General features: G+C 38.1%; 1 protein-coding gene across 2 annotated transcripts; it reads right to left on the bottom strand.

Moving 5' to 3' along the window:
• Positions 1-135: 135 nt before the first annotated feature.
• LOC103994226 (DExH-box ATP-dependent RNA helicase DExH1) lies at positions 136-17446 on the bottom strand. Of its 2 annotated transcripts, XM_065078904.1 has the most exons (16): positions 17156-17446; positions 14916-15061; positions 14242-14341; positions 13948-14163; positions 13732-13827; positions 12520-12795; positions 9215-9418; positions 8960-9115; positions 8020-8112; positions 6080-6298; positions 4839-4994; positions 4488-4761; positions 4199-4391; positions 3662-3848; positions 1107-1475; positions 136-547 (listed from the first exon to the last, which is right to left on the bottom strand). In XM_065078904.1, exons 1-16 carry the CDS (start codon positions 17429-17431, stop codon positions 416-418), a joined length of 3093 nt encoding a protein of 1030 aa, XP_064934976.1. In that variant the 5' UTR covers positions 17432-17446; the 3' UTR covers positions 136-415. The 2 variants fall into 2 exon arrangements, with proteins under 2 accessions (XP_064934976.1, XP_064934977.1); XM_065078905.1 differs by lacking the exon at positions 17156-17446 and having other exon boundaries at positions 14242-14345; positions 14916-15051.
• Between the last annotated feature and the right edge of the window lie 1888 nt (positions 17447-19334).

The raw sequence follows: 19334 nt of genomic DNA, 5'->3' as shown, positions 1-19334 counted from the left end.
TCACAGTAATAGTATGAAGCAAAATTTTGAATCTCGATCAGGAATCAATTTCCATGGATATACCCACTCGATAATTAATGAAAAATATTTTAAAAACAAATACCACAATATTGAATGAAGCCAGACAACAAAAAGTTTTCAGGAACAGTTAACCAAGGAATCATTATAATCTACTATTTTTCTGTGTCATCATTGGATCACAAAAATCATGCCATATGATAGCAAAAATAAAGTGCCATAGTTTCACATCTCCTATGGGAATAAGAACGCTCAAACGAGAAGCAGAATCACTGTTGGAAGGAGGACGTGCAGCTTCTATCTTGCTTATATAAATTGCTGAAGGATGAGAAGATAGGAATACTCTCTCTCTCTCTCTCTCTCTCTCTCTATATATATATATATATATATATATCATTCAGTGGTAGACATTCTGGCTGTGCAATAGTTCGACAGCTGCAGCAACAACATCAATACCCTCCGAATGGACATCAAGCGCTGGCTCCTCAATTTTCCTTTGCAACAGTTTGTTAAGCTCTCCTCTCAATCTCTGTCAAAATTCAGTGATTAATATGCAATTTGAGCAGTCTAACTTGTAAGAATCATGACATGAGTATTTACAAGGCACAATAATCCAACATATATGATCAGAAACTCATTGTTTCTTTAACACGTTCATCTCATTCAAAATCACGGCAGGTCTTACATTGTTCCTACTAGTTCAGCAAAGCATCATTCCAAGATTGGTGTGCTTTTTATTAAAAAAAGAATAATATGCTTCGAATTTGGTCACCTGATGCTTCAATCAATAAGCTTTTTTATCCTGAGTAAGATCTTTATTTTTTTATGGGAAAGCAAACCGAAACAGACTGAATCAGCATTAACTCAATAAATATATGACAGGTCCCCCTGTTGGCATATGCCTCATGGGATGGTACCCTAACCACTATCAAGCATTTAAATTAGACTTAAAAACAAGGAGGTCATATATATATATATATATATATATATATATATATATATATATATATATATATATATATATATATATATATATATATATAATTTATTCTTCTTGTACATTATTTCGATTAGGAGGCTTTCCTTACCTGAATAAGATGTAGTGTACTCTTTGGTGCCGAAAAGTGAAGGTATCCACCCAACATCTCGATGCCCTCTCCAGATTTACTTGGCATGAGGCTGCCTCCAAACAAGAGCAAAGCATAGTCTGAAATATTTGTCGAATCCCTGATATATATACTTGAGGTTTTCACTTTGTCGCTGTAAATCATGTAAGGCAAAGGGAATAGATGGACCCCTGCATTAACAGAGGAAGGATGGATATCAACTTTCCCAACATCTTTGCTGTAAAATGCTGTCCTCTTCCCTCTCCTTTTGCATTGGATAACATTAGGGTAAAGCCCAGCACACAGAACGGCACATATCATTTCCATATCATCTCCATAGTGGTTATATGCCTGAAATCAAACATACAAGAACATCATATGCATACAACACCATATTCAGAAGGACGCATATATAGTGATTAGAAGTGCTAAGACACCAACAAACACTTATTTAGAAGATCCTAAAAGCAACAACAATAGAGTGGCCACAGCTATTTGGTATTTGGCCACATAGTTCATTTCTGACCATCTATTTTATCAATGCAGTGCTCTCCTTTAAACCATAGATATTGGGCAAGTCTTGTTCTCAAATGTCTTTCAGGAGCCTTTGCCAGCAATTGACAATTATGTACCATTATCAAAAGAGGATAATCTTATGAGCTTTCCTTTGTTTCGAAGTAGCACAACATGAATAATTCTCTGAATATAACCACGATAAAGCAAATTCAAAGATACATATACATTGAGAAGTGCATACCAAATAAAACCTTTTCTGTCAAGGGAACATTTTATTTAGAAAGGCTTTTTTTGCTGGAGTACCATCCTAGAAACCCATCTTAGTCTGGAACTCTGGATACCCCTGCAATTGTTCCAATTGCCCCTGCACCCCTGGAAACTACAAGAGGTACCCCAAGATGATCACTTAAGGTAGTCCCTGTTCACACTGGTTGCTGGTGCTCTATCTCTCTCTCTCTCTGGTAAGTCCTACTGGTCACCATGGCAATCTCTCTTTCTCCATTTCACGTTCTCGCTTTGCTGTTGATCTCTCTTGATTTTGCTATCAGTCTCGATCTCTCTTCTGATTTGGCTCTTGATCTCTGTAAAACCTTGAGAAGTGCACACATTGAGAAGTGCATACCAAATAAAACCTTTTCCATCAAGGGAACATTTTATTTAGAAATGGTTTTCTGCTGGAGTACCATCCTAAAAACCCATCCTAGTCTGGATACCCCTGCAATTGTTCCAATTGCCCCTGCACCCTGTAAACTACAAGAGGTACCCCAAGATGATCACTTGAGGCAGTCCCTGTTCACGCTGGTTGCTGGTGCTCTCTCTCTCTGGTAAGTTCTACTGATCACCATGGCAATCTCTCTTTCTCCATTTCACATTCTCGCTTTTGCTGTTGATCTCTCTTGATCTCTCTTGATCTTGCTATCAGTCTCAGTCTCTCTTCTGATTTGGCTCTTGATCTCTATCTCGAAGTGTCCATCATCTGTCTCAGTGTCTCTTGCCATCCTGAACTTCTAGTTGCTTTGTCAATGTCCAACTATCTCCATCTCCAATCAATATCTCTAAACATCTTCTAAGCATCTCTCAAATATAGGCAGCTAAGTCTTTTTCATGTGAGCCATTCGACCATGCAAGCAGTTTGAAGATTTATAAGTAACTAATGTGTCGGGACTGTTTCATATTAGAAGTTTAGCTAGCATAGCTCGAGGATAGTTGCCAGGAATTCTGTTTCCCACTAAACTTTGTATTACCTGGAATTCATGTCGGAAATATCATTCAATTATTTTCTCAAGGTTTTTGGGAAACCTAAACCTTGTCAATCCAACACATAACAGAATTTCTATAATTAGCAGGAAATTCATAACTAACATACACAGTTAAGATATTTCCGACTGTTTCATATTAGAAGTTTAGCTAGCATAGCTCGAGGATAGTTGCCAGGAATTCTGTTTCCCACTAAACTTTGCATTACCCAGAATTCATGTCGGAAATATCATTCAATTATTTTCTCAAGGCTTTTGGGAAACCTAAACCTTGTCAATCCAACACATAACATCATTTCTATAATTATCAGGAAATTCATAAGTAACATACACAGTTATTATAGTTAAAATGCACCCCCTTGTTTTATTACATAAATCAGTTTGCTAATAGATCAATATACGGGGAGTAAATGATCAAATAGAAGTATGAATGATACCAAGTGAAAAATCTTAATCCATGGTGTATACTTTATAGTTTTCTATGCATTTCTGTAAAATAAAAATGCATTTACATGATCAAATAAAAGTACAGTATGCACCTTATCTTCTTATACGTCTCTTTCCTATTCCAGCTTTAAACAATTTTTAAAATCCACAATGATAACTAGCTTCAGAGTAACCAATCCAAGGGTCACAAAAGTCAACAGATCCAAAGTAAAAAAGTTTGTAAAAATATCAAAGTTCGCTCACGAATATCTATCCCAAAGGAAGAAGATACTGTAAAGTGGAACCATCTGGACACGAGAATGAGTCCAGAATACAAACCTTGGCACCTTTAGCCTTGTTCACAAAACCTATGTCAGATAATAGATCCAAGAACTGGTTTCTCATGTCGTCCATCATTTGCAAGGTTATGGGGGACAAGAAATTCTCCCAACAGAAAGCTCGTTCTCTTCCACTGCGTTTAGCACCCTTCCATGCTTCAAAAGCTTTTAAAAGAGCTATGTGATCACTGCAAAAAGTTCAGGACTCCATCAAACTTGTGCATAAGGCACTTGGCTATTTCATTGATCAGGGCTAAGAACATAAAATGCCAGTAACTTCCTATACTATAGTGCTAATAAGATAAAATCCCCTGTGAAGCATTAAAATATTACAAAACAAGATGAGCAGTGTTAGTTATTCTTAAAAACTCAATAAAGTTGAGCACTGCAGGATTTTCGGAACACAATGTAACACGGAGTAGCAGGGTTTTTCCTCCAAAAATAAGGGCAGCGACTATTGAATTTCTGTGACATATAATTTCGTATACTATGAACCTAAAAAGATCAATCAAGTAAGGCGAGCAATGGGTAATCCTACCTGCAAGAGTCACCAGCAAAGGATCTTTTTACAGCATCAGCTTCTTCTTTTCTATTTATTGGTAGAACAAATGGGTCACGATGTGCAAGAGCAGCAGCAATCGTCAGTGCTGGATCTAGGCACTGGAATATAGACCCCATAAGCAGCATCTTTCCAATATTTGGATCCAAAGGAAGCATGCACAGATGGCGTCCTGTATCAATTAAAATACATTTAAGAACACTAGTGAGGAACAAAATGTGCTTCAGTGGAGAACAACTTCAATTAATTACATCGCACCATGACACACCTAAGGCAGTAAGCTCCTCGGTGTCATCTAGCGCTCCAATAGTTTTCAAAATTTCAATTGCATTTTTAACAGAGAGCGGATCAGGAGGCTGAAGTGCCTTGGCCAAAAATGTTGCAATTGCTCCAAGCTGTAAGCTTTTAATATTAAGGCATAGTTCTTGTAAAGGGGTTCGAAGAATTTCAGGTAATTGATACTGGGGCATAGCATCATGAAGAATTTTTGGGTACAGCCTATAACACACCCCAGGTTGAACTCGACCTGCACGTCCCCTTCTCTGTGCATATACTCTGACAATCAGTTGTTACATTGAATCTATAATATTTATCCAACTTCAAAGTTTAATTGATTTACCTGATGTGCTGAAGCCTTTGATATCCATGACGGTAACAGGCAAGCCAGTTTATTGAGAGCATCATAACTTGTTTCTTTTGCTTTTCCACAATCAATGACATAAACAACATCATCTATTGTAATGCTACTTTCTGCAATATTTGTCGCTAGAACAATCTTCCTGAAATATCAACAGAATTTCATACATGTTCAGATGCCAAAATCCTGTACGTCTCTTCACAAAGAGAAGTGTTTGGAATCCTTAAAAACGAGGCCTCCTAGGCTTTAATGGCCGCTATCAGCACTTTAACAAAGTGTAAAAAGAAAAGGCATAATGCTACAAATGCACACTACGCACACAACCTCTAGCATCACAGTTTAAAAAAAAATACAAGTTATTTTCTGTTCTCGATATGCAGGCAAACAATTTTCCCGTGTATCTACCTCTCCTAGTATTTACCATTATTAGGAAAAAAACTCAAACTCAAGTTTGCTCATTCAAAAATCTGGCTGTCATGACACAAAGTTGAATGAACTTCAAATCTAAAAACAAATAATTCGAGTGTATAAAAACACAAAGAAGTTAACTTCCACAATCTCACATTCAAAAGCAAAATTCCTCAATTTAGATTGATGATCTATAGATGGATATCCTAAATTATAGGATTCCAGTGTCTCACCTTATTTCAGCATGAAAAATCAAGGTTCACAATTTCATTGACCATACCAGTGCACCAAGTATTGGTACAACAGCACATATTGAGTTTTGTAAAATCCTAAAAAATAAAAAAAATTAAAGAAATTGCTTGCTACAGGACCTGTACCACCCTATACCAAGTGGTATGGGCCCTATACTGGGCACACTACTCAGTTTACCCTAGTCCACGTACCGATAGATTGTCAGACCGATAAATACCTCCCGCACCATACATAGTAGCTGTCTCCATTCATTTAACAGAAACATCAAAGCCTATTTAAAAGCCTTAGACATAGTAGCTATCTCCCTTCATAACAAAGGTATCATTTTATACAGAAAATAACATCACTTTTGCATCCGATTTGTTTACTGTGACAAACTTGCAGATATAAGCAGTACAGAGAAGTTACAAAAACAACTTTGGAAAGCCTGCCAAAAAACATAAAACTTGGTGAACAGAGTCATGTGTGATATCATGCAAGCGTAACATTACTGACAATGAATAATAACATAATTCTCAATGCAGCAGCTGAGCTAGTTCTTTTCAAAGTTTTACCAAGAGAACTTGCCTCATATTACTTGGAGGTCTGTCAAAAATTTCACGTTGATTGACAGTGGGCATTGAACCATGCAAAGGAAGAACAAGAAACTTGCTAGAATTCCCAAGATAAGTGTTCCCTTTAATTTTTTCAAGCAGCTTAGATATCTCATCCCAACCCGTAAGGAATACAAGGATAGCTCCATCCCCTTCATGGCGGCAAATATGTTCGATAGTTGCTTCCACCTAAAAGTTAAGACAAAAGATACATAATAAATAGCTATTGCAGATGAACGCAACTCTATAGAATAAAGGTGCTTTTGTGGTACAGAACTGAAATGGATAGAGTAATTCCAGCTAATGAACATATTTGTTTGTCTGATCATCAGAGGCATCTGTTCATGACTTGCATTTGAAAATATATACATATATTATAAAATATGTTCGATAGTTGCTTCCACCTAAAAGTTAAGACAAAAGATACATAATAAATAGCTATTGCAGATGAACACACTTCTATAGAATAAAGGTACTTTTGTGGTACAGACAACTGAAATGGATAGAGTAATTCCAGCTACTGAACATATTAGTTTGCCTGATCATCAGAGGCATCTGTACATGACTTGCATTTGAAAATATATACATATAATTATAAAATACATAATTTTCTTATACACCATTCATTTAACAGCTGGGGAAATCACATTTACCTGATATAAACTTTGGGACCAAGTAAAAGAAGAGATGAAAGTAAGGCATTCTGGGGATCCATCTAGAACACATCATTACAGAAAGTAAAAAGAAAGAAATATAAAAATGTGACAATCATGATTTAAAATATCAGTCCAATATGGATTCCAATACATCATCAGACTGGTACCAATATACTGACATGTACCGCAGGTATTATTCACAAAAATAATAAAAATATACTGATCAGTATTTGAGCCATCTAATCCTTGTGCAGAGAGGAAAATACACGTGAGCACATGCGAGTCTGATTGGTAATGGAGAACATTATTCAATTATGCATTCTGGTGAGATTTGAAAGGGAGAAACATCTCCATCAGAAACTCCAGCAAACTGGAAGTCAGTTCATGCTGCATTGAAGTTGAACCATTACCTACAAGTTTCTCTAAGTAATTTTGGGTGAATACCAGTAGTTCTACAATTTGTTTCGTCTGAGGACATATCAGAAAATTTTGTTTGGTGCAGTTTGACAGCTGGCCATAATTTCTCTTTTAAGAGAAACTGCAGGAAGATGCTATGGGGAAGCACTTCTGGAGGAAGATGGTACTAAGTCAAATCCAGTTGAGGAACTGTCAATCATGTAAAAGGTAATAGACGTGATATTTGGTTAATTTTTTATATGTATATTTGTGTTGGTTTGTCACCGAAATAGCACTTCTAGTGTTCTATACTACAAGTATCTTATTAGATTATTTATTTCAACCCTATCTGAAACCTCAGGATCCTGTTGTACTGGCTAAAACTGTCCTCTGATCACTAATGAAGTAGGCAAAAGGTAAAACAGAGATAATATCAATTAGTTCACCTTTCAGTCTCCTAACAATTTGATCTCACTGACGAAAAAGAAATCCAGATGCCGTTTGCTCGTACAGAATGATTATTTTTGGATTTGTTTCCACATATTATGAGAAATTAATAAAATAATCACAACAAAAGGGAGAAAAAGCTTCCTGTTGCTCTTAAGGCTTTTAGAGTGCCTTCATGCAGTCTAGTAACAAATGCACTAGCTGAATGTCATTCAGTGCAACTGACAACTTTCTAATAATAAGTAGCAGTTATCAGAAATATGCCTTAAATAGGTCTATTCTAGCAGTCTTCACTTAAATGGCTTAAAATTAACACATCCAAAAGTCACGAGAAGTGTCATAGAAAACACATGAAACTGCAGACAAGCAAATTACAAGGAAGCTTAAATCAGGTAAAGTTCAAGATCTTACAAGACCCAGATCCAGTTGTCCACCATCCCAGGCTTCAAGAGACTGTCTTGTAGGAATGCTGTAGTTCTTGTACTGTATATCAACATCAACATCCTATATGACAAAAGAATGTGACTTTTTTATAGGCAATTGAGTAGGAAACAGTAAGATGAAATTAACCGTATCTCAAGTATTGCACCACATCAAAGTCAGCAATTTGCATCAGAAAGCACCCAGAGAACTCCTCACAATCACAATACCAAACCTATTGTTACATCTATCAAATATAAGGATAATTGACACACATAAGTACCTGGAATGACAATCATGACAACAAGAATAAAACCAATCAAAGCATGTTATCCATCTCTAAGATTGGTAAGTTAACCTATGCTGGGAGGTGATTGGCTGAAAATGATCAGATCATCCTTGAAGATAATTTTAGGTGACTCTGGCCTCAAAGATATTCACTGATGGAATAACAAAATCACCATTGAACAGGTAGCAAGTTCTCAATAATTTTCTCAACCGAAAAGGTTGTTTCTTCAAGGTAAATGATAGCACACAGACAAAATAGATGGAGGGCCAAGGTGTACCAACTTAGGCTAAGGCTTTATATTTGATAATTGAGATCCAAGTCATGATGACTATCTTCTGATAATAGATACGATGATATGATTAGGTATACTATTTTATGTTTTAATTAAATATTTAACTTTCACATTTCTTAAGTTATTGTTAACTGTTATCTTTATATTCTTTAATTACTACGTTATCAGGAACAATCTCTCATTATTAATATTAAATAATATAATTAATTACTTGTCATTTTTCATGACATGGAACTTTATGTTGCATGTAATGAAAAGGAGAGTATAAACACACAATTTTAGGAGAACTTAAATTTGCTTTTTCAAAGGTATAAAGTAATTCAACATGAAAATTAAGAGAGGGCATCTACCTCAAACATTTCTGTCAAAGGATCACTTTTTGCCGATGGTTGCCTTCTTCTCCTCCTCGAGTTCCCTTGATAATTATCCAACTCATGCTTAATCTTGTATCGAGTCTTTTCCAGTATGTCCTCTAGAAACAGTTCTGCTACAGGAAAAGTAAAACCCTCCAAAAACAAAAAAGCAATGAAAGAAAATTATTTCTCAATTTGTAGAAAAATGGACACAAGCATAGTAACTAAAGTGTGCATAAAAGTTAAGAATACCGGTATGTGGATGACTGGTGCATTTCCAAAGTATCTGGAGAAGAGATCAGCATTCAAAGTAGCACTCATTAATATTAGCCGAAGGTCAGGTCGCCGTGGCAGAAGATCACGCAAAATTATAATGAGGAAATCCTCATTAATGCCCCTTTCATGAATTTCATCAACAAGTAGATGACTAACACCTGCAAGGTCTGGCTCCTGAACCTGTCATATTAATGCCAGTTTGACCAGTAAAGGCAAAAGTTTCAGACTCAGTTATCTTTAAATGCGACAATAAACTTATTATTATATAAGAATAATTTGTATTAACAGCTCTTTAAGAGTTAAGACAAAGTTGAACTTGAATGTAAAAGTATGATTCGAAATACAAGTGAAATGTGATAGCTGAACTATTACCAAACTATTCGAGGCATATGAGAGATCAAATATGTTCAAGAGAAATTTTCTCAATACAGAATACTAAAATTAGAGGTGCTTGGATTTATGCCTAGTGATCTGTGGTTGCATGGGTACATGTACGGCAGATGCATGGAAGTCAAACAGCGTAATAACACTCCTTTTAGTTACATATACCACATCCAACAGATGGCACAAAGTTGCATAGACTTACAGCATTTGGTTGATGATTATACAAATTACTCGATAGCACTAATAGTTCGATTCATCGTACATAATGGTATAAGTATATGACCATCAATCATCATCATAGCTTGTAAAACCATATAGTAACTACAACCCATAAAAAAACAAAGCAAGGCTTGCAATACAGTCATGTAGAATTCAGTATGGCTTTTCTTAGCACTCGGCATGCAATGGGATACCAACCCTCGGTACATCGGTGTGGATCGTTACCGTACCAATCCGAGCCCTGACTGGTAATTATGAACCTTGGAATGGAGAATTAATGCAATAAGACGCCACCGCAATATAGTACTTATTAGGGAACTCAATTTCGCCTGGACTAATTCTTACCAGCCAATATTTACCAATTAAAGTACACAATCCAGGCACTGCCTGCTTGTCCCCACTGGTCCGCCTGGTATGCCTCCTCCTCCTTTCCCCCTTCACTTCCTCTTCTTCTCACCCCTCTTGTTATCGCAACACATATCAATGTACTGTGTATTGGTAGGCTGGCATGGATCCGTTCTCTAGCAATCCAACCATAGCCCAGCATGGGTCTGGTACCCAAAACTGCTATCCTTGGCACTTATTTTTCACTCTCACTTCCGTCTCTTTTAGTTTTTTTTCTCCTCCAGTCTATTTCTCCTCTGACAACTTCCTTTTCTTTTCTCTTTTGTCTTCTCTTCTACATCTTCCTAACACAGATCCCCTTAACAAGAACCATGTCTTCAGTGTTAGTGACAACATAATGGCAAATTATTTTTGCTAAATCTCAATACGGAAATTATTTTTCTCAAGCACAAGCCTCCTTTCCAGTAGCACAAGTTTTTTTGATCAAGTTCTATGAGTAGAAGCACACAATGGTTGTTTACCGCACAACATAAGTACTACATCTAAGTATCACACAAATCAATTATTATCACTGTAGATCATCAATTCAAATGGCAAAAATATCTATTTTCTATTTCTAGTGTAACTTAGCCTGCTAAGCTCAAATAGTCTTCTATCCAAAACTGATTGTAAATCATTGTGTGTAGAGACAAGGTCTTTCAGGTGCATCAATTTCATAGCGGTTGATTGATAGGATAACACCCTAACAACCATTTCTCCAATCAAAGGGGCGAATAAGGCCTCCCAAGCTATCAATCAAAAATTTAAACTAATAAGAGAACTTTGTTCCATAGAGAAACGGACACAACATCCAACCATAATTTCTTGGCCTTACAAACTATCACGTATAAATAGGTGTTTATGGGTAAAGAACTTGTATTGACACAACATATAGATCCTACCAAAAGAGATCCGAGACCTCTCACAATATGAATGCCAATAGTAAAATAACTTGGCTAACCTGTATTAGATCCATGTTGGGGTTCTTATATAGAAAATAAACTTTATTAAACATTGAAATGCTTTCTAAGAAAGCATTCAAGTTTAAGAACAAAACCAATCTCAAAATGACAGGAAAAAAATTTATATATTTTACTACAAAGAGCCCTTGAGAGGGCCTGGTCCGCATATTCTCTGCAACGAGTGGTTTGGAGGTTGTTTCCATCCCACTCCCACTGCAAAATTGAATCGAGATCTTTTTCCTTCTACAGCAGGAGCCATGGTGCTCCTTGTCTACTCACTTGTAGTAAGTGAACACCCTCTTGAGATATGCACTGCTTTCAGTTGTATCTCTTTTAGGGCAATGGCTTGAATGTGTTAATGGTACGTAACAACACTAAGCACAGGCATGTGCTGCACATACTAGTATTGGCAGAACACTTGTTGCACTGAGGTGATATTCTTGCTCAGGACTATTGATATGGGGTATATTTTTACACCAAACATAAGCAACATGTGGCCCCAAATTTCTCAAACCCCATTATTACCGACTAGCATGATCACTGTGTCAGCATCAAATCTCGACAGGGAACATTTCCCTCATAAACCGGATGATAATTCTTCACTAAATATATGCAGTTAGGGCCAAAGGGGGCCTCTTCTCTAGGTACAGGAGGAGTATTATATCTGACTATGTAAAATACTTGTTTTTCCCCACCTCCGACTGATCCTGACTTGGAGGGGCCTCACTGAACATGCCCCAGGCACAAGTTCTAAAGGATCTGGACACCTCGGAACCGACCACATCAAGAAGAGTCACCTCGGCTAAATTCCTCTTGGGCTAGCTTCTCTCGAGCTCAGTGAACTGCAACAATACGTTTTGCTGAGGAAGTGGCTAGACCGGATCAGAGTCAGTGTATCAGATTGATGATCAAGCTTGACCTCAACAACAATGAAATCGTACTTACTATAGTAGCGACATGTGTCAGACATTTTAATGAAACACACTTCTCTTTTTATGGACGTGCTACTCTATCTTGTCTTTTCTCTCTCCTTTGTAGAGAAAAAGATGACTCAGAATTGCACGAGTCCATTATTATTGTCATATGTTTTGATGAGAAGCCTAGGAAGAGTTAATTTTGGTTAGATAAACATCACAAGTGATGGGAATGGGATAGACATGATGCTCTTGATGATTGCTGAATGAATCCAGATGGGAGATCTTGAAGCCAAAGCCATTTTCTTGTATGGAAAAAAAGATCAGAAGCTTAATAAAATGAAACAAATTCAGATTTTGATAGAAATAGAAAATGTAATTTCATCCATCAGGATATCATTAAATAGATAGGGAGTACCAGCCTTCGGAGTAAGACTCCTGTTGTGCAAAACAGTAAACGTGTTTGCTCAGAACGCTTTGCTTCTAAACGGATCTGGTAACCAACAGTTTCTCCAAGACTTTCACCCCTTTCAGAAGCAATGCGTGCTGCAACAGATATAGCTGATATCCGACGTGGCTGAGTACATATTATACTACAATCTGCTCCTCGTAGATGTTCAATCTCCTGCTCTAATATGAATTGAGGTAGCTGTGTAGTCTTGCCACAACCTGTCTCTCCAGAAACAACAAGCACCTATATGTTCAAACAAATTGGTAAGGCTATCTGGCCAAATACCATGCAGTTAAAGAAACACCGTGGAAAAGAAACCTTGTTCTGAGAATGCATAAATCAGGCAATACAAAGCAACTTGTTAAAAGAATGCCTATAAGTTCATTCTCTGATAGTTATAATCTAGGGATCTCACAAAGGTTTCAACGGATTAAAGAGAAGAGGGTGTAAACTATGAATTGAACTGTTGGTAAATGATGGGCACAAGACAGAGGTCCACAAGCATCTCATGTCAACCCATGGTAGCACAACGCTTTCATACTTGGTGTATATCAATCAGTTAGAACTTACAATAATGCAAAATTTCACCTTGCTATCAGGGTTTAACTATTTTCTAAAATGATGAAATTGGTAATGTCAACATTAATATGAAATCAAAATGGAGGATGTAACTTACAGTCAAAGGAAAATAATTGTGATGTAAGGAACATGATGAAAACAAGATTTCCCATAACATGTTAAATCCATCATACATGTTACTGCTATAATTCTTTCCGACTCATATTGCCAACCATTTTTCACAAATAACTGATAGAGAAATACACATCTTCAGTTCCATCTGGTGCGACTTCAAAAATAAACCATCTTTACATCGTCAAGAATGAATTCCAAAAACCTATACCTGACAATGATCCTAATCATCTAAAAAATTTTACCATGATCCCAGTCCTAAATAAGTTTGTTGTTTATGTTACTGCCAATACCTTGGACAGTCTAGTAACATAAAAATTAAAACCCAAATTTTGGAAATGATAAAAGAGCCAAAAAAACTCAATACTTCTATGCAAGCCCAATATTGTAGCACAGCAAAAAGACACAGCATGATCTCAGCCATAGAGTGATTACACAAGACATGTGATGATATACTCCAGTGACAATGGCCAGGAAGAGAAATTTTACCTCATTGCCTGCCACAGCTTTCAAAAACTCATCCTTGAGTTTGTAGGCTGGTAATTTTTCCCTGAAAGCAAGCATTGCTTTAGTGTTGGGGGATGCCTACAAGGAGCACATACAAATAAGATATAATGACAGGTAGAAGCAACAAACTAACGACTACTTCCATCTCACATGAAGCAGTGTCATCTAGAGAATAAAAAAGAAAAACCAGCCAAGAACCTTCTTGGAGTTCTGCAGCTCCCTAAGTTCAGAACTAAACTTCTCCTTCATAGTATCAAAAGATGAAGAGGATTCAGATCTAGAGATGGGCACGCTAGACAAAGGTTGCTTCTCCGCCTGAGTGAATGTACTGGTGGAACTATTTTGGGTTGATATATCTTTTGATCTAGCCAAAAGACTTCCGACTCTTCTTTCAGTTTCTGTGGACATTTTAATCTGCATATACATGACAAAATCTTCAATATTTCAAGTTGTAAGAGAATTTGCAAGTCCCAATTAATAGTTATGAAGTACCTCTTTTTGTGTTGATCCATGTCTTTCATCAAGATCAGCACGATAATCTGGTAAAGGAACCTTGCTAAATACGAGTGCTTTACCTTTGTTGTATGCATGGCTTCCTTCCCAAACAAGCAGACAAGAAAAATGCAACATCATCAGATATGGAAAAAAGCTGCACATTTTTAATGTCAAAACATGCACCATATATTTTTTTCTGATCCAAATATCAGGACATTAAAGCTTGTTATTATTGTCGTTGTTGTTACCGTATATAGCATAAAGCTCATGATCAAATATGTCTATATAACTACAAGTCCAATCAGCAAACAGCAAATAAATAATAGGCTGGACAGAGATGAAGTGAAATGATCTATTCAGCTGCATATCTGGTGAATGTCTCACTTGATGCCTAAGTGGATTCATCATATGGATGGTTGTGTAAGTGAAATGCAGCCAGTATAATGTGGCAGCAGCCTTATTCTTCTTCATTTTGTGGCACATGATAACAGCCTTACCACTGTTATTCTGTACATGTCAATGTCATCACAATGTTCCAATAATAATATTCTATAACTTAGGCGTACAATCATTCATTATTAACAAATAGAAGAAAGGATTATTTGTGTTAATTATTGCTTAATAAAGAGAACCAAGTCATGCATATAGCACCAGGAAAGTAGGAATCTTACAAGTATAAGCCTTGATTCTGAGCCATATTTGCCAGAGTATCCTGACCATCACGCCCAAAGTTACGTTTAACTATCAGCTCCTGCTGGCTACCTTGTTTTAATTGTTGTATCCTACTCCACCATTCATTTTCATCCAGCTTTTCCACCTTGATAACATCAGAACATGAAACAATATATCCATTTGTCAATCAACATACCAGTCCAAACCATAATATTGCGGCAGAATTTTCAAATGCTTGACAAGAATAATGTTCTCCAAAGAAGAAGCATTTGTGGAGCCAGGAATAAGAGCACAGGGACTTTTGTTTCCCCCAAAAGTTGGTCTCATAGAACATTAGTTTGGCACTAAATAAATGTAAATCAGATACCAGTGCTAAAAAGAATGCTTTCATTAGATGAGAGCTCCAATTCCAACATCCTATACTACTGACAGTAATTGATCTCCAAAATCAAACATATTCTAGACTTTTGGAAACAAAAAGCAAATGCATGTTTTAAGTATAAACGAATATCATGTCCTCTCAAATTTCCAAGTAAGGATCTTCATCCAGGTTTCTCAATGTAGATTTTTGGGTGGAATCTGCAGCTTATAAGATGGACAAATACGAAGGTTTTCATTCCTTCTCTTTACACCTATTGAAAGCAAATTCTCGTCCATGAAAACTTACTTCCACCCCCAAGAAGGATGTATTGATGCTTTTAAATCAACTTTCTTGGTAGCTACGGTAGGAGAGATCTTGTTTTTGAGTAAATACTTATTGATAATTTTGCAGTCTTAAGTTTCTTTAACAGTCAAGAAGTAGAAACCTTTGCTTCCTAACATCGTTCAAATCAATGCATCTCCTTTGTCACCCATCTTTGATCATGAGGTCCAACATGCTGAGACAGCTGCAACTCGAAATCAATAGCTAATCTTTCGATCATATCTATTCCTAAATCCTGAAACATCAGATTATTCCACAAACAGGTAGACAGTGAACAGATGCTACATGCTCCGTCCCAAGAGGTCATTCTACAGGTTAGCACTTACAGAGGAAAATTTTCCCAGGAAATTTTATAAGAGTAATTTTTTCTTAATTTGCATTAGTTCAAACAAAATAGCATATTTAGATCATTAATTTTTAACAAAAGAAATGAACTGTAACATGTGAAAAAAATTGCTTCAGAGTGGGCAAAAAGTAAAAACATACAAAAGTCAAAGAAGACAAAAAAGGTTATAATCAAAATCTATTAACCAAGTCCATGCTATATAGATGTGAATACCATAACTTAATTAACCATCATGTTCATCAGTAAGAGGCCGATGTACTAAAAAAACAGCAGCTCACTTCAGAGGCATAACAACAAGTGAAGAATATGGCCCTACAGAATAGACTGTTTGATAGTCCAGCTTATTGAACAAGAGAAAGAAATATACTACATTCGTTTTCATTTTAATCAGTCAAGAATGCAAGACAATTTCAACATAGTTAGAACCAGTGGATGCAGAATGTCTTCTGAGGACCAGAAAGAGAATGAGATAGAACAAAATAAATAAAAACATGCTTGCTTGATGTTTCTCAAAACATTAATTCCATGGAAACTATTTGACATTTGAGTAGCTTTCTTTTTATATTTATTATTTAATTATCTAGAAGATAATCAACTATTCTATATTCCTCCCGCATAATATCATCGTCAAGAACCCATTATCTCCATTTCCACCATAGGTCCAATACATGGCAATACAATCCATGAACAAAGTATCAGAAGGAGAAAAGGAGCGAGATCTTTGGTAAAGTGCAACTAGACTTGTTGTCACTCATATACAACAAGCTCAACCAAACGTAGTCCTTTATTTAAATTTCTCACATCATCACGATGAAGAAAGGGGCCACAAAAAACAACCATAGGTATCACAAGTCCATCAAAACCATGAATCGCCTGCTAAACCAGCACGTTGTTGGAGACCTATGGCAAAACATGTAGGGGATATATCAACGAATTCTCTGACAATAACGGAAAAGAAAACCAATTAACTGTTTTCATCCAAACATCCGATCAAGAATCAGCAAATCGGATCAAGTATTAGTGTTCTCCTAATATGGAAATGATCTTATGATTCGTAAAATGTATTTATGAACCGAACAGCCGAATCTTGGTAAAGATGACATCAAAAGCAAGGAAACAAAGGAAAATTAAATGACAGAAAAGGAGAACAGTACAAAATGAGATGAGGCAAGATAGGAAGAGGGAATCACCTCGCCGGCCATCTGGCGAAGACGCTCGGCCCTCCATTGGGGATCCCACCACCTCTGCTCCCCGCGACCGCCGCCCCTTCCCCCGCCTCTTCCGCCGCCGCCGCCGCCGTCGCCCCTTCCCCCACCTCTACCGCCGCCCCGGCCCCCCCTGCGGCCGCCTTGGTAGTTGGGGCGGTAGGACATGGGACGAAGAGTTCCCACGGAGAGACGGAGCTGTAGAGACTTGGAGAACGCCAAGGAGTGGTGGCGACCGCCTGTAGCGCAGCACAAAGTCATCAAGGCAACTTTAAAGAAACGAAACAATGATAAAGCCAGCGTCTTTGGGCCGCATCGGTTCCTGGGCTTCGGCTTATCGTTGTTCACATACGATTTCCCTACCCAGATGCCCGCCCAACTTGAGCCAATCTCAAGTAAACCCTAGAAGCCACTCATATCACCTAACAGTTGTTTCCTTTGTACATGAACTACGACCACGTGTAAACTTGCGGGAGGGACACCACACTACCTGCCAATGGTGTATGCGTTTTGTTTGAATTCTGATTCCGCTAGTGCAGCTGATATCTTATCAAATGAGCAGATCCGAGGCGGCCAATTCCCATTGACCCACGAGAGGCTCCTCGTCTCGAGAACCGCCCTGTCGCCGACGCGTACAAATACCGGTAGAGAGGCATCTTCTTCCTCCGCCCCCAATCCTCTGGAAGATTCATTATATACCTAACACCAGAACAGTAGGCTCTTCGATTCATATGCTTAAGAAGAAGAATAGAGAGATTCTAAGTAGTAAAAAACCATGTTTAAGATATGTTAACAAACAAATACACTGTGATTGCTGAGTCAGCATGGTTAGGTTCGCGGGTCGATGTCGGAGGCTTTGTAGTGAGTTGGATAATGTGGTGGCTGTGTCCTCGAAAAGGAGCGTCGGTTGACGCTGGTGGGGATCCGGGCTGATTGACTGTTCTCCTTTGCGCAGGGGATGGAGCGCCCTAGGATGAGACGTTTGTCGTGCACGGGTGGTCGTTCGCTTACAAAAAACAGCTCTCATCGGGTGATTTTCGGCTTTTGCCCCTCCGACAAGCAAGTTAGTAATGGGATCGATTGTGCTCTTGTTGCCTCTCCTCCAGGCCGAAGGCCGGCCTGAGGTTTTATAGTATTGCCTGAGGGTCGATAGCACGTCGATTCGGCATGGCCACTGACCCTCGAGGGATGGGACGGCACCTCTGACCGGTCGTCACCTCGGGGCATGTGAAGCCACGTCAGATGGCATCGCCCCAAGCTCTCGGGACGGGATAAATGGAACAGCTTCTCGATACGATTCGGACTTGGCGTGTTGTCACGGACTTAGCTAGTTTTGCCTAAGTCGTGCGGCACCCTTGCGTGTCCATCCGCAAATGTCAACCTCCCCGAAGCCTCCCATGTTCCTTAGGACCCACAAAAGAGAGAACGGGTTAGAGAAAACGTCTCATTCGGGATCCACAAGCAAACATCTCTGAAAACACTTCACAGATAATGTAAATTACAAACAGACTTTACAAGCTCTGAATAGTTACACAACAAAGGGTAAAATGGTCCATTATAGATCAAAAATCACTCGCAAGTGTCCATATGATACAACCTTTATTTACAAGCCTAAAGCGGCCACCAACCTAACTGAAATGAGACTATTAAGTCTTCGACCGTCCCTCTACATGTTGTACAAAGCATGAACATACCAAAAGACACGGACATACATAAGCATTACATCAAACATCATGTTTAGAAGTTTGTCCGTGACATTCTCCCCCGCTTATTCCTTCGACGTCCTCATCGAAGCCTTTGTCGACACTGCAACTCCTCGCCTTTGTTGAGTCTTCAATCTTCTGCTCCAGCTGCAATGCGCCTCTTGGCTCCCAGCTACTCTCCATTGTTGTTTTTGAGTAGTCGAACATTTGATCTGCCATGCTGCTTCAACTCACCAATGACTCTGACTCTAGTGTGGGGTTGGCTGAGTTATGTTGATCCTTGTTGATTCCTGCGGATCCTCCAAATGAAGGAAAAGACCATTCTTACTGCGCCAGTCTCTCAAATGCCTCATGCTGTTTGAACTGGGTGGATGCTTGTTGGAGCTTTTAACGAGCATCGTCTCGCAAACTTCTGAAGTTTTGGGTCCTTCCTCCACAAATTTGTTCATTGACTCTTCTTT

Source organism: Musa acuminata, chromosome BXJ1-8 (genome assembly GCF_036884655.1).
Source record: "Musa acuminata AAA Group cultivar baxijiao chromosome BXJ1-8, Cavendish_Baxijiao_AAA, whole genome shotgun sequence".
Lineage (NCBI taxonomy): Eukaryota > Viridiplantae > Streptophyta > Magnoliopsida > Zingiberales > Musaceae > Musa > Musa acuminata.
The sequence above is the reverse complement of the archived record's forward strand: the minus strand, read 5'-3'. Positions and strand labels throughout refer to the sequence as shown.